A 13,285-nucleotide genomic window follows, 5' to 3' on the forward strand; every position below is an offset into this window, starting at 1 on the left:
CACATTCAGACACCATGGGAAACCACATTGTGATGTCATCATGATAAATGATTAATTTGGAACAAAAATTCATATACACTATTTTTTGACTCTTTAGGCACACATATAACATACATAATAACCAGTAGTTGTAGGAGTAAGTAATAATTGTCGATTAAATGAATGCGCGTATGTGCGTGTGAGTCTTTGTCAGTAAGCGAACAATTTCCTGCTAGACAGGCTAATGAATGAGTCACTTAAACATCTGGAATAAACACAGTCAATTTTGATTCCCATGACCATGTTAAATTTTACACATGTTGTACAACACACTGTACATTAGGCCTGAATGATATTGGAAAAAACTGACATTGCGACTTTTTGGGGGTTTGTGATATATTACAATAAAAATTGCGATATTAAAACTAGTAGAATTTAGTTAGATACTTTGGTTGACTCACCATGACCACATTGTATTCATATAATACAGTTAATTCCAGGCTAAGGGGTTAATTTGTCATGAAGATTGCTGTATATAAAAGGCAAAGGTATGTAGTAACGCGTTACATTTACTCCGTTACATTTACTTGAGTAACTTTTCGAGAAAAATGTACTTTTTGCTTTTACTTGAGTAAATTCGTGAAGAAGAAGAAACACTACTGTTGCTCCGTTACTTTGGGCTACAATAGAGACACTACATTTTTCCTCTTTATTCTACATATTGACTTTATTTTTATCAGCGATGCCAACAGTAGCTCCACCAGGTTCACCAATGAGATGTCGCAACAATAATCACATGACTCCAATATACCAATCAGACTCAAGCTTGCTGTTCTTCTATCATGCCAGCTTGCTCAGTTATGTCGTCTTTAAAGCAATGTAAAAAATGAAGTATTTGCTGTATGTGCTGAGAAAAAAATACCATATTCAAAAATAATAATAATAAAAATCAAACATGGTAAGCAGTTACTCACAATGTTACTCATTACTTGAGTATTCTTTTCACCAAATACTTTATTTTTTACTCATACTTGAGTACATTTTTTGGATGACTTCTTTAAGTTGCGTGATATTATTTTGAAGTAACGCTACTCTTACTTAAAGGGTATGACAACACCTGGGGAAATGGTAATATTCCATCATTTATCCATAAACGTATGCCTTTTGGATTCATATCATGCCACTTCGTGTAATTACACACATAGCAACACCAAGAAAATGATAGAAATTTGGGTCGATTGTCAAGCTAAAAGGACCTGCCCATGAGATCCCGGAAATCTAGCATATTGTGCGCGTGACGTCACTACGAGGAAACAACCGGCTCAGTGCTTAGTACTGAATGACGGCGATGATAGCGGAAAATTTTGTTTCTACTTGCAGCGACGAATCCGACGTAACGAACATTCTTCCAATGGTGACGAGGAGAGTTATGAACCTATCTTTGGTATTTTGGGTTATCAATTTGAGCCCAAACGAAAGCCAATGCAGCCTAATGAAAGGATCATTGAGAGGAGCGATCACACTGATGAAACACTGGCAACATCCTGTGGGAAACACCGAATGGTTTGTTTTGCATTTCTTTTTGTGAAGCTGATACACCGTGACGGCAAAATAATGTAATGTATAGAATAATTATCATTTATTGTGCTATCATAGGTTTTCGCTCTGCCAACAGACACAAATATGAATGGGATTCGAGGATTTGTTCGATATATTTTACGAGCAATAATTTATACATGTGTCCAGTCCTATATCCAATGCGTGATATGTTTTTATTATCAAACAGTACTCACTCTGGCCATTTCGAGCTTGGCTGCTCCACTCCTTTGGTTAGCCTGGGGTGGTCTCATCAGAGCCAGTCGTCTTTTTTCTTGATTTCTCGGGACATTTAGGTGGCTGCGCGTGTTTGGTGGCTGCTTTCATCAGCAATTTCGTAGCAAAACCTGATTTCATTTGTCCATAGTTCGAATAGCTTTCAGGTGTAAAATGCGCACCACACAAAACCGTGCCGGAGGCTGGGTCTGCAAAATTAGCCCTCTTAGCACGGACGAACTTTACTCATTGTCTGCGTAGTCCAGCTCTTTTTCTCGCGTTCGGGAACTCATGGGTACTACATTGCGACAAATGGCTATTTGTAGACCACATAGCTTGACAGGTTTGAACCATTTTAGCGATTTTTTGATAAAACACGAATGCAACTCTCTCGTCCATAAACAACGATTGCACCTGCCTCGACCTTTCGTTTCCTTGTTATGACGTCTCGGCTGTTTCCGGAATACTTTCGGAAATGTCCGTAATTTTCGATCTATTTTCGATAATTGCTCATGAATGCGATTTATTTTTTTGTTAACTTTATTAATATTTGTTATCTTACGTTATGCCACATAACGGTTCTATTGATATCTCACAGCGCCTTAGTGTTTTAATACCCTTTAAGTACAATTTTTAGCTACTCTACCCAGCTCTGATAAAAGGGATCTAGGAGGCCATGTCTCTGTACACGTGCTGCTTTTATGAAGCAAAAAAAAAAAAAAAAAAAAAAGAACCAATTGCACGTCCTGCGATAGGACTATTGCACATGCGCACATTGCGATGGCGATGTTCAAACGATATATTGTGCAGGCCTAATGTACATGCAGTATATTCTAAGCCAATGCAGTAAATCATGCAAGTTTGGATTTGACCCTACGTGTGAATAGAAATCGGGTACAAGGTGTGGCGCAGTTGTTAGACGACTCCACACCCAACTTTTATCTGGAGTGTGATACAATGAGTCAGTGTTCTTAACAGCAAGCAAAGCACGTTGTCTGTGCTTGGATGCATGTGCAACTGTTTGGACTATCACTATGATACAAAAATACAGTCATACTGACTTAAAGATGAATGACGATGCCATAAACCAAATATCTAAACATCAAATGATCAAAATATATAAATTTTTTTTTTTTACATTTTTATAACAACAATAATTAAATATAACGATTAAAATATTTATTTACCTGGTACATTCATATTCCAAATTCAATGACTTTTTTTTTTTTTTTTTTTTTTTTAAACGACAAAACACATTCTGGAGTTTAAACTGTTAAGTGTATAAATGAGATTCTTGAATGGAAAAAAAAGGTTTTGTACTTTTTAATATATGTCTAAATAGCACAGTGAAATTGTTAATTGAGAAGAATAACTAACGCAATTAAGAATAAAACATTCAGTCAAAAATAAGATCATATAGGCTGACATACCATTGTGGATGTTGTGCACCTTCTTTCTTCCAAGCAGGCAATCAGATGTGCTAGAATTTCTTTCCAAAATATTAACTGTAGTATATGTGAACTGTCACCGCCCTTAAAAAAAAAAAAAATTCAAATCTTGTTTCACGTAAATTCAAGACAGGCCCCAATCATTAGGTGAGTCAATGAGGAGCCAGTGACAGCAAAACAGGGCGTGTAAACGGAACACCACCAGGGGAGTGTACAGGGTGTCACAAAGGAGAAGTGAGGCCAAAACCAATATGACAAGATGTGGGAAGTCTTTTCCACTGAAGAGTGTACATTTATTTATACTGTAGTATTTTGCTTATTGTTGTAATTTTGTGGCATGTCAGCATTTGTTGAACTCCTAGAGACTGACAGAATTTCACCAAGCTTGATCTCATCACTTTTACTTAGGCTACTCAAGCCAGTGCGTGTTTTAGGTTGATAGGTGACTAGGGATGGGAATTGATACGATTTTTACGATTCCGATTCCATTATCGATATTGCTTAACGATTCGATTCTTTATCGATTCTAATTTCGGGAAAAAGAATAACAAACATTTTGAGTGGCATCAAGTTTGTTTAATCAGAAGTCACAACCTTACAAACTCACAACGATGTCAAAAGAGGCCCAAAGCCTCAATGTTTACTGTGGCAATAAGTGGCAAATGCACAAGAATGTGTAACATTTTACTGAAACATTTTTCTAATAGAAATAAAAAATATTGGTATATTTTGGCATATAGGTCGTTGTTCTGCCTTTTGCAATGTCCCCAAACTTTTTCCTGTGAGGGCCAAATAACTTTTCCCTTCTCTGATGAGAGGCCGGGGTCAGTTTGTAACAGAAAAAGTGTGACGATTGCAGGAGTGCGAAATGGAAAAAAATTATTGTTTTTCAGAAAGCCACAATCAAATAACCCTCTGTGGATTCTTCACGGAACAAAAGTAAATAAAATAAAAATAATAATATAATATAATAATAATAAATAATAATAGCACTATTAATTAAATAGATAATAACCAAATAACCCTCTCTGAGTTATTCACTGAAAAAGGCCAGGAAATAAATAACACTACTGAGGAAGAAAAAAACAAAAAAAAATTCAAAATGCTCTCTGGCATTGTTCAGGGGGCCGGACCAACTATGGAGCCGCGGGCCGTAGCTTGGGGACCCCTGTTTTTATTTACCAGTATATTGAAATGCATGCCTTTTAGTTTTTATGGCGCTTTCACGCTCAAGTGGTGGCGCCCTTGCGCTTCCTCACGCGAAGAAGAGCGCAAAGAAGAAGAAATGCCGCATCCAAGCCAGTGAGCGAGTTAGTGAGAAAGGGAAACACTGCCACGAGCCTACGTTCTTTGTTAATGTTTGTAAAATATCCACAGAGCCAATGCCTGTATGCATCATCTTCTGTGTTGTTGTTGTGTGTTTCCACTCGCGATCGGACACTTAAATCCAGTTGTGTAGTGGTTTAAACGATGTGCTAATGCTAGCGAACGCATGCTAACTGTTTGTTATGACTGTGTTAGCAGCTAATCATCACTGATTTACGTTGCTGCGAGCCTGTTTGTTATTGGGGATGAAATTGATTTGTTTCATTTCTATTTTTAGTGTCAAGTGATGGTTGAATAAAGTCAGCAAATTATACCAACGTCTTCTGCATCGTCATTTGGGAGTTTAGCTAGCTGTATAGCCAGGACTGAGCCTTAGCGTCTCGGTGAGGACAGTGTAGTCTATTCCCTCCCGATGCAGTTATTTCCATCTCGCAATGACTGCAAGTCGCTTTGTTGTAATTTTTCCTCGTGAAGTGAAGACACACTTTCGAGCATTCGAACCTACGTCATTGTTATGTTTACGGCGGCAACGCTCGTGCTAAACTATCGTAACCTTTCATTTTCACCCTTTTTCCTGGTGAAGTGTAGCCAAACTTTGGAGCGAGTGGTTCTTGGCGCCATGCTAGTTTGATGCGTCTGGACAACAAGACACGTCACGACGCAATATGCGTCTTTAGGGATTGTTAAAGGGATTGTTAAGGCTTTTTCATTGTGATGTCGAGGCCTCGAAACACTCGGAACCGGTTCTGAATTGGAATCGGATTTCGATTCCCATCCCTATAGGTGACGGAGATTGGAGTGAGAGTCATGACCTTGTTTTGCAAGCTGATTCACTGATTTAACTTCGTGGCAGCCATTGACGGCTGTAGATTTCCAATCCATTTGAAATGGGAGGGGAGGCATTGTTCATTCATCAAAGTGCAGCGTATGCTTGAAAAAGTGCGATGGGAAAATGGGAAGTGAGCTCTGAACTAGTTTGTGCAGAAAATGAAATTTCCCAAAATTGCATGTAAATCTTTTGTATGTGTCAATTTCTGTAAAATTTGTCTGCCTGCGAGCTGATCTACATTTTCGCCTCTCTGTTGCGTAACTACACCTACAACTGGTTTCTTTCTAGCTTGGCCAGAGCAACTTTTCTGATAAGCAGCACTGCTCTGTCAAAAATCAAGTTTGTTTGTTGCTCCTTATCATTAGGGAGTCAAAAATTCGGAGAAGTCTCATTAAGAGAAAAGAAAAGCCCTGAGAAGGAATTCCAGGCTGCAATAATTTATCACATAACATTTCTCCTTTTTACTGTCATTCTCTACACGTACAGTATAACATGAAGTACAAATAATCAGTGTTGCGCCGATGCTGAATTTTGGCACCAGATACCGATTCACAAGGGCGTAGGTTTGGTCTCAACATGAGTTGGGACGATATAACAACACTTTTTGCTGAGGACGGGATATTAATAAGACCAAACAGATTGGGTGAATGGAAGCCAGGGCTACATTTCTCACAAATGTGAACCCAATTAATTGATGGCCTAAATGATCAGTGCAAAATACATCTGTATTGACTTATACTAACTTTCACATGTATTGGTTCAGGTGATACACCGTTCCATTCAAACCTTTGTTTCAAAAACTACAAAAGAAACTTTGCGGAAGTAGTTGCCGAAACATGTCTGATAATTAAAACAACCTAAAACAACTGTCTGTGATAAAAGAAAAATTCAACTAATCATTAAGTGTAGACAAAATGAACTCAATACAACTACTAAAGAAACAGTTTGAAAACTTTAATTAGAACATTTTTCAATATTTGAACATAACTCAAACATAGACTTCGTAATATATAAGTATATATATGTATAAGTCTATGACTCCAATTATATTAAAATACACTATAAACACAAACTTGTTAATAATCTCTTAACTATCCAGGAATGCAAAAAAATAACATTTGTCTTCAGACTTCTCAGCAATGTTGAGAAATGAATGCAAAATATATATAATATATAAATATATAAATTAAATATAAGTGAAAAAACTTAGTCAGGGAATACCAAAAATAAATAAAAATTCAGCCTTCCTTCAGGTATAACATTACTGCTTTTGTCCACAAGCACAGCCAAACTCAACAAAAAAATGAAAGCTCGTTTGGGCTGCTTTAAAACCATATAAATAAAATAAAAATGAAAATTGGGGAGAAAGGGATAGACTTCGGTTCTCTACATTTCTCACAGTTTAATCAACGTTAACGGTGGAAAATACATACAGGAGCACACAGTTTAATGTTATGCTAACGCTAATACCGGTAGGACTTTCAGTAGCAGAATTAGTGGTGTGTTTCCCACCTCCACTACATTAACGTCTTTTTACAATATTTACAGTGGATGCAGCTGCTGCTGGCCGAAAAAAAAGCCCTTCTAATATCCCTCCTTTTCGAAGGAGGCGGCATGGAGTGTGTGTGTGTGTGTTTGGGTCAAGTCATCAGCCAATCCAAAGTGGGTTTGAGGGGGAAAATTGGACTGGCACACTCAGCAGTGAGAAGGGTAAATGTCTGAACATAATGAAAATAATTCACTTAATAATGGTAGGGTCAATTCTATCCTTACAACATATGGAGAGACAATCTAAATAACCTATATAACTGAAGTCGTTATATAATGCAAATAAGGTGCTTAAAAGTTGGTGGGGACAAGTTGGTAAAAGTTGGTAGTGGTGTGTCCGTACCTGCCCTATGCAAATCTACACACTTGCCGATTCCACTACCCGGCTGCGTGGTTTTGGCTGATGCCGATACTGTACCGATACCATGTTTTTTTTAAATACAGAAACAAAATATTTTGTATATAGTTTTTTCTTTTTAATACTTAATTACTGCATACTCCCCTGAATATAAAATATTTGGTTTCAGGGCTTGGTTAGACACTGCTTAACAACAACAGTACCTGGTATGAGTGACAATAAATGAACGAATGCCTCCACAACTCGTGACTTAAAATGTTCTCAAAGGGCAAAATGCTGGGCTCGTGTGCTCATCACTTATGCTAGCAGAGGACATAAGTTTCCTAGCCTACTGCTGTTTCCTGTTTTCCCTGCTTCTAACAATGTTGATATCTTAATTAGGCTGTCAAACGATTAACATTTTTAATCGAGTTAATCACAGCTTAAAAATTAATCGTAATTAATCGCAATTCAAACCATCTTTAAAATATGCCATATTTTTCTGTAAATTATTGTTGGAATGGAAAGATAAGACACAAGACAGATATATACATTCAACACACTGTACATTAGTATTGTATTTGTTTATTATAACAATAAATCAACAAGATGGCATTAACATTCTGTTAAAGCGATCCATGGATAGAAAGACTTGTAGTTCTTAAGAGATAAATGTTAGTACAAGTTATAGAAATTTTATATTAAAACTAGCACCCGATTTGTTACATTATTACAGGAATTATTATTATATTATTTTTCTGATTTTTATTAATAATTTATTTGTTTTGCGATGTGTAATTGCCATTTTTAATAGTACATGCAGTATTTATTAAGGATTTAGTGTATGTTTTCGGGCTGTGGAATGAATTAATCGAATTGTAATTTATTCTTATGGAAAAATCCTGCTCGACATACAACCATTTTGACTTACAAACAAGGTCCCGGAACGAATTAACTTTGTGTGTAGATATACCACTGTATTGCCATTGATTTAAAAATCTATAATATTTAGTACATGTTTTGACCTATGGAGGGCACCGTGTTTTAAGTGCGTAATGGACGCTCAGGGTGATGACGTAGTTTGTAACTCACTAGATGAACACTACCAGTCTTCTGCAATTCCTTCTACGCGGCGAGACGTCCAACACATGCACACATCAGTTAAAAGCGGCAAGTACTTACTCTTTGTTTTTATTGAATCTTTCATTGGCTTTTCATTGCTTCAAAATACTGTTAGGTTTTGTGTTTGGTTTCTCCTTGTGTGACTTGTCCTGTGATTACCCATTACTCTCACCTGTGTGTTTTCCCAGTGTATTCGGCAATCTGCATCCACCTGTGTTACCCAGCTGTTCCTTGTCTCGTTATCCCTTGTCTGCTTGTGTATATATGCTCCCATTTTCTGTTCACTCCTTGCTGCGTCATTGTCTATGTCTATGTCAATGTCTGTGCCTGCGTCAAAGTTGAAGTCCAGTCCTAGCCCTCGTGTTCGTCTCAGTAAGTTTTTGATATTCAGCCTTTGTTAGTGACCTAAGTTATTTGTTGATAGTTTTTTGATCACCACAGCCTTTGTTTTGTACTTTGTGCCTTTTGTTAGTTATCATTAAAGCCCTTTTGAGTTCTCTGCCACCTGCCTCGCTGCCTTTTTCGTTTTCCCTGCATTTGGGTCCATAACAACCTGCCTGCCTGCCCGTTCATTCCTGACAGAATGACGCAGCCACTAGTGGACCCAGCGGGAAAAATCCAGCACCGGCGTACACGCCGACGACCATCCGCATGTTCCCCTGATTATATTCTGCCTCGCCACGTTTTTTTAGATTCAGATTTTTCTGATTTTGAAGATCACGATTCATATGATTTCCATTCTGATTCCGACTCCGACCTGGATTTTGATTTCACGCCCTCCGTTTCCCCTGGTAATTTTTCTTTCCACCCGTCGCACTTTATATCCCGTTCTGAAATCTTGGCCAAAGACTCCTACCTGGGATCCCGGTGGGCCATCTATCGGGGACCCCCCCGGGGTGGTCTGCGGGGACGCCCAGGCTCACTGCGGCCTAATGGGGCTATTCTGCCGCCCCTGCCACCTGAAGGCCCTCAGCAAAAGCCTCGGCGTGGCCGTCAACGCCGACGGCGGGCGGCGGTGCTGACGTCGTGGGTTCCCGAAGCTCCCGCGCCGGCTCCCCGCAGTCAAGTTCCGCCAACGCCGGCTCCCCGCAGTCAAGTTCCGCCAACGCCGGCTCCCCGCAGTCAAGTTCCGCCAACGCCGGCTCCCCGCAGTCAAGTTCCGCCAACGCCGGCTCCCCGCAGTCAAGTTCCGCCAACGCCGGCTCCCCGCAGTCAAGTTCCGCCAACGCCGGCTCCCCGCAGTCAAGTTCCGCCAACGCCGGCTCCCCGCAGTCAAGTTCCGCCAACGCCGGCTCCCCGCAGTCAAGTTCCTCCCGCGCCGGCTCCCCGCAGTCAAGTTCCTCCCGCGCCGGCTCCACGCAGTCAAGTTCCTCCCGCGCCGGCTCCACGCAGTCAAGTTCCTCCCGCGCCGGCTCCACGCAGTCAAGTTCCTCCCGCGCCGGCTCCACGCAGTCAAGTTCCTCCCGCGCCGGCTCCACGCAGTCAAGTTCCTCCCGCGCCGGCTCCACGCAGTCAAGTTCCTCCCGCGCCGGCTCCACGCAGTCAAGTTCCTCCCGCGCCGGCTCCACGCAGTCAAGTTCCTCCCGCGCCGGCTCCACGCAGTCAAGTTCCTCCCGCGCCGGCTCCACGCAGTCAAGTTCCTCCCGCGCCGGCTCCACGCAGTCAAGTTCCTCCCGCGCCGGCTCCACGCAGTCAAGTTCCTCCCGCGCCGGCTCCACGCAGTCAAGTTCCTCCCGCGCCGGCTCCACGCAGTCCAGTTCCCCCCGCGCCGGCTCCCCGCAGTCCAGTGCCCGTCCCGGCGCCCAAGCTGCCCGAGGTGCCCGTCCCGGCGCCTCGTCGCCTAGTCCTTGTCCCGGCACCTCGCCGTCTGGCCTCCGTTCCAGTGCCTGCGCTGATTCCACGCAGTCCAGTGCCCGCGCCAAAGTCCAAGCTGCCCGAGGTGCCCGTCCCGGCGCCTCGTCACCTACTCCCTGTCCCGGCACCTCGCCGTCTGGCCTCCGTTCCAGTGCCCGCGCCGACTCCACGCAGTCTAGTGCCCGCGCCAACGTCCAAGCTGCCCGAGGTGCCCGTCCCGGCGCCTCGTCGCCTAGTCCCTGTCCCGGCGCCTCGCCGTCTGACCTTCGTTCCAGTGCCCGACGACTCCGCTGCTGTTCCGCCAGCAGACTCCTGCGACTCCGCTGCTGTTCCGCCAGCAGACTCCTGCGACTCCGCTGCTGTTCCGCCAGCAGACTCCTGCGACTCCGCTGCTGTTCCGCCAGCAGTCTCCTGCGACGCCGCTGCTGTTCCGCCAGCAGTCTCCTGCGACGCCGCTGCTGTTCCGCCAGCAGTCTCCTGCGACGCCGCTGCTGTTCCGCCAGCAGTCTCCTGCGACGCCGCTGCTGTTCCGCCAGCAGTCTCCTGCGACGCCGCCGCTGCTGTTCCGCCAGCAGTCTCCTGCGCCGCCGCCGCTGCTGTTCCGCCAGCAGTCTCCTGCGCCGCCGCCGCTGCTGTTCCGCCAGCAGTCTCCTGCGCCGCCGCCGCTGCTGTTCCGCCAGCAGTCTCCTGCGCCGCCGCCGCTGCTGTTCCGCCAGCAGTCTCCTGCGACGCCGCCGCTGCTGTTCCGCCAGCAGTCTCCTGCGACGCCGCCGCTGCTGTTCCGCCAGCAGTCTCCTGCGACGCCGCCGCTGCTGTTCCGCCAGCAGTCTCCTGCGACGCCGCCGCTGCTGTTCCGCCAGCAGTCTCCTGCGACGACTCCGCTGCTGTTCCGCCAGCAGTCTCCTGCGACGACTCCGCTGCTGTTCCGCCAGCAGTCTCCTGCGACGACTCCGCTGCTGTTCCGCCAGCAGTCTCCTGCGACGACGACGACGACGCCTCAGTGCCTGGTCCGCCCGACTCCGACGACGCCTCAGTGCCTGGTCCGCCCGACTCCGACGACGCCTCAGTGCCTGGTCCGCCCGACTCCGACGACGCCTCAGTGCCTGGTCCGCCCGACTCCGACGACGCCTCAGTTCCTGGTCCGCCCGACTCCGACTCTGTTCCGGACCCTCGCCCCGATGATGCTGCTCCCCGTTTCCTGCCAAAACGTGGCGGTATGGACAACCGAGCACTACCTCGTCGGGGACGCCCGCCTGATCTGCCTGTGCGGTCGCCCAATGTCTGGCGCCCCGGGCGCCCTCCCGATCGACCCGTGCGATCGGCCCACGTCTGGCGTCCTGGACGCCCGCCTGACTGGCCGTGACGGGCTGGTGTTGCTCCCTCCTCCGAGCAACCTTCTGACTTTTTGTTTCCTCGGGACGTCTGGGATCCGTCCCTTGAGGGGGGGGTACTGTTAGGTTTTGTGTTTGGTTTCTCCTTGTGTGACTTGTCCTGTGATTACCCATTACTCTCACCTGTGTGTTTTCCCAGTGTATTCGGCAATCTGCATCCACCTGTGTTACCCAGCTGTTCCTTGTCTCGTTATCCCTTGTCTGCTTGTGTATATATGCTCCCATTTTCTGTTCACTCCTTGCTGCGTCATTGTCTATGTCTATGTCAATGTCTGTGCCTGCGTCAAAGTTGAAGTCCAGTCCTAGCCCTCGTGTTCGTCTCAGTAAGTTTTTGATATTCAGCCTTTGTTAGTGACCTAAGTTATTTGTTGATAGTTTTTTGATCACCACAGCCTTTGTTTTGTACTTTGTGCCTTTTGTTAGTTATCATTAAAGCCCTTTTGAGTTCTCTGCCACCTGCCTCGCTGCCTTTTTCGTTTTCCCTGCATTTGGGTCCATAACAACCTGCCTGCCTGCCCGTTCATTCCTGACAAATACTTTTTGCATGTGTTTCCCTTTCATAGTTTTAAGCATTGTGTTTTCTTGTGGTAGCTTTAAAGCAGATTGTTTATCTGATGACCACATTAGTCACGTAGCATACTGTATTTAAACCAGGGATCCCCAACCTTTTTTGCACCACGGAGCTGTGTGATTTGGGTCTTTTTTTCACGGACCGGTGTTCTGTCAAATTTTGCACCCTTATAAAATGTTGCTCTCAAAGCTTTTGTGGCGGTGAAAAAAGCCCTGTTTTACATTCAGTTGGACTCTCAATGTTATTTAACGGTGCTAAAAAACCTATTTACAGTACATCATAAACATACATGTGCAACACGAAAATGGCGTTAGTTAATGCTTAACGACACGGCGAAGTCGTTAAGTGAGAGAGCTGCGTGCAGTTGTTGTGTGCAGCTAACATGGCAAACGTAAAGTAATATTCTTTTATTTAAAGAAAGTTTGTAGTGTGTACTTTGGAATCGCTGCATTCGCGGTCATTATTAACGTTCCGCGCATGCCAGATTTGTCAGAACACCGGCAATGTGCGGCAGAAAACTACAGCAAATATAAAATAACATTTATTTTTAGCCCCGTCGTGTTAAGTGCAGGGAAAATACAACTCACCAGCTAATTCAGTGGGAGGCCTGAGCTTGTTTCGTTGAGACAAGATGGGAGAGTGAGAGAAGCCTGCTTCACAAAGATACGATGTCGGAAAATTGTAGCAGTTTTCAGTGCCCTCCTAGCAATGTCAGGATATTCCGAAATGACTTTAATCCAGAACCTCGGTCGAGTTGTTGTCTCAAATGTACGTTTAAGGTCGCTGTGATTTGTGATCTCTATAAGCTGATATCCCTGTTGCACAGACATGCTCGAATCACTCGGTTTATTCACATACGGGTCACGAATCCACTCCTTCGCAGTTCGTGGGTCTTTAGCGACTAGGAAGTAGCATAGATTTTGTTTTCTTCGAGTTTGTAGGTTCATATTCTGGCTCGTCAGGTGCCCTTTTCCCCGTATAAAAATCTGTCCAAAGACGTCTGTTTTTCAGTCATTCTAGTGTGGGGCTTATTATTTCCGGGAACAAATGTGATGGGTGACGACCTAC

The 13,285-nt window shown here is 44.2% G+C and overlaps 1 protein-coding gene across 1 annotated transcript in view; it reads right to left on the reverse strand.

Moving 5' to 3' along the window:
* The window catches only part of LOC130916184 (plakophilin-3-like), a 53,326-nt gene extending 49,988 nt beyond the window's left edge, over nucleotides 1-3,338 (reverse strand). The window contains exon 1 of the mRNA XM_057836694.1: nucleotides 3,222-3,338. Within this exon, the coding sequence (XP_057692677.1) occupies nucleotides 3,222-3,224 (3 nt within the window). The 5' untranslated portion in view covers nucleotides 3,225-3,338. The remainder of the gene's footprint in view (nucleotides 1-3,221) is intronic.
* Nucleotides 3,339-13,285: the final 9,947 nt, after the last annotated feature.

The sequence above is a fragment of the Corythoichthys intestinalis genome, chromosome 5 (genome assembly GCF_030265065.1).
Source record: "Corythoichthys intestinalis isolate RoL2023-P3 chromosome 5, ASM3026506v1, whole genome shotgun sequence".
Classification (NCBI taxonomy): domain Eukaryota; kingdom Metazoa; phylum Chordata; class Actinopteri; order Syngnathiformes; family Syngnathidae; genus Corythoichthys; species Corythoichthys intestinalis.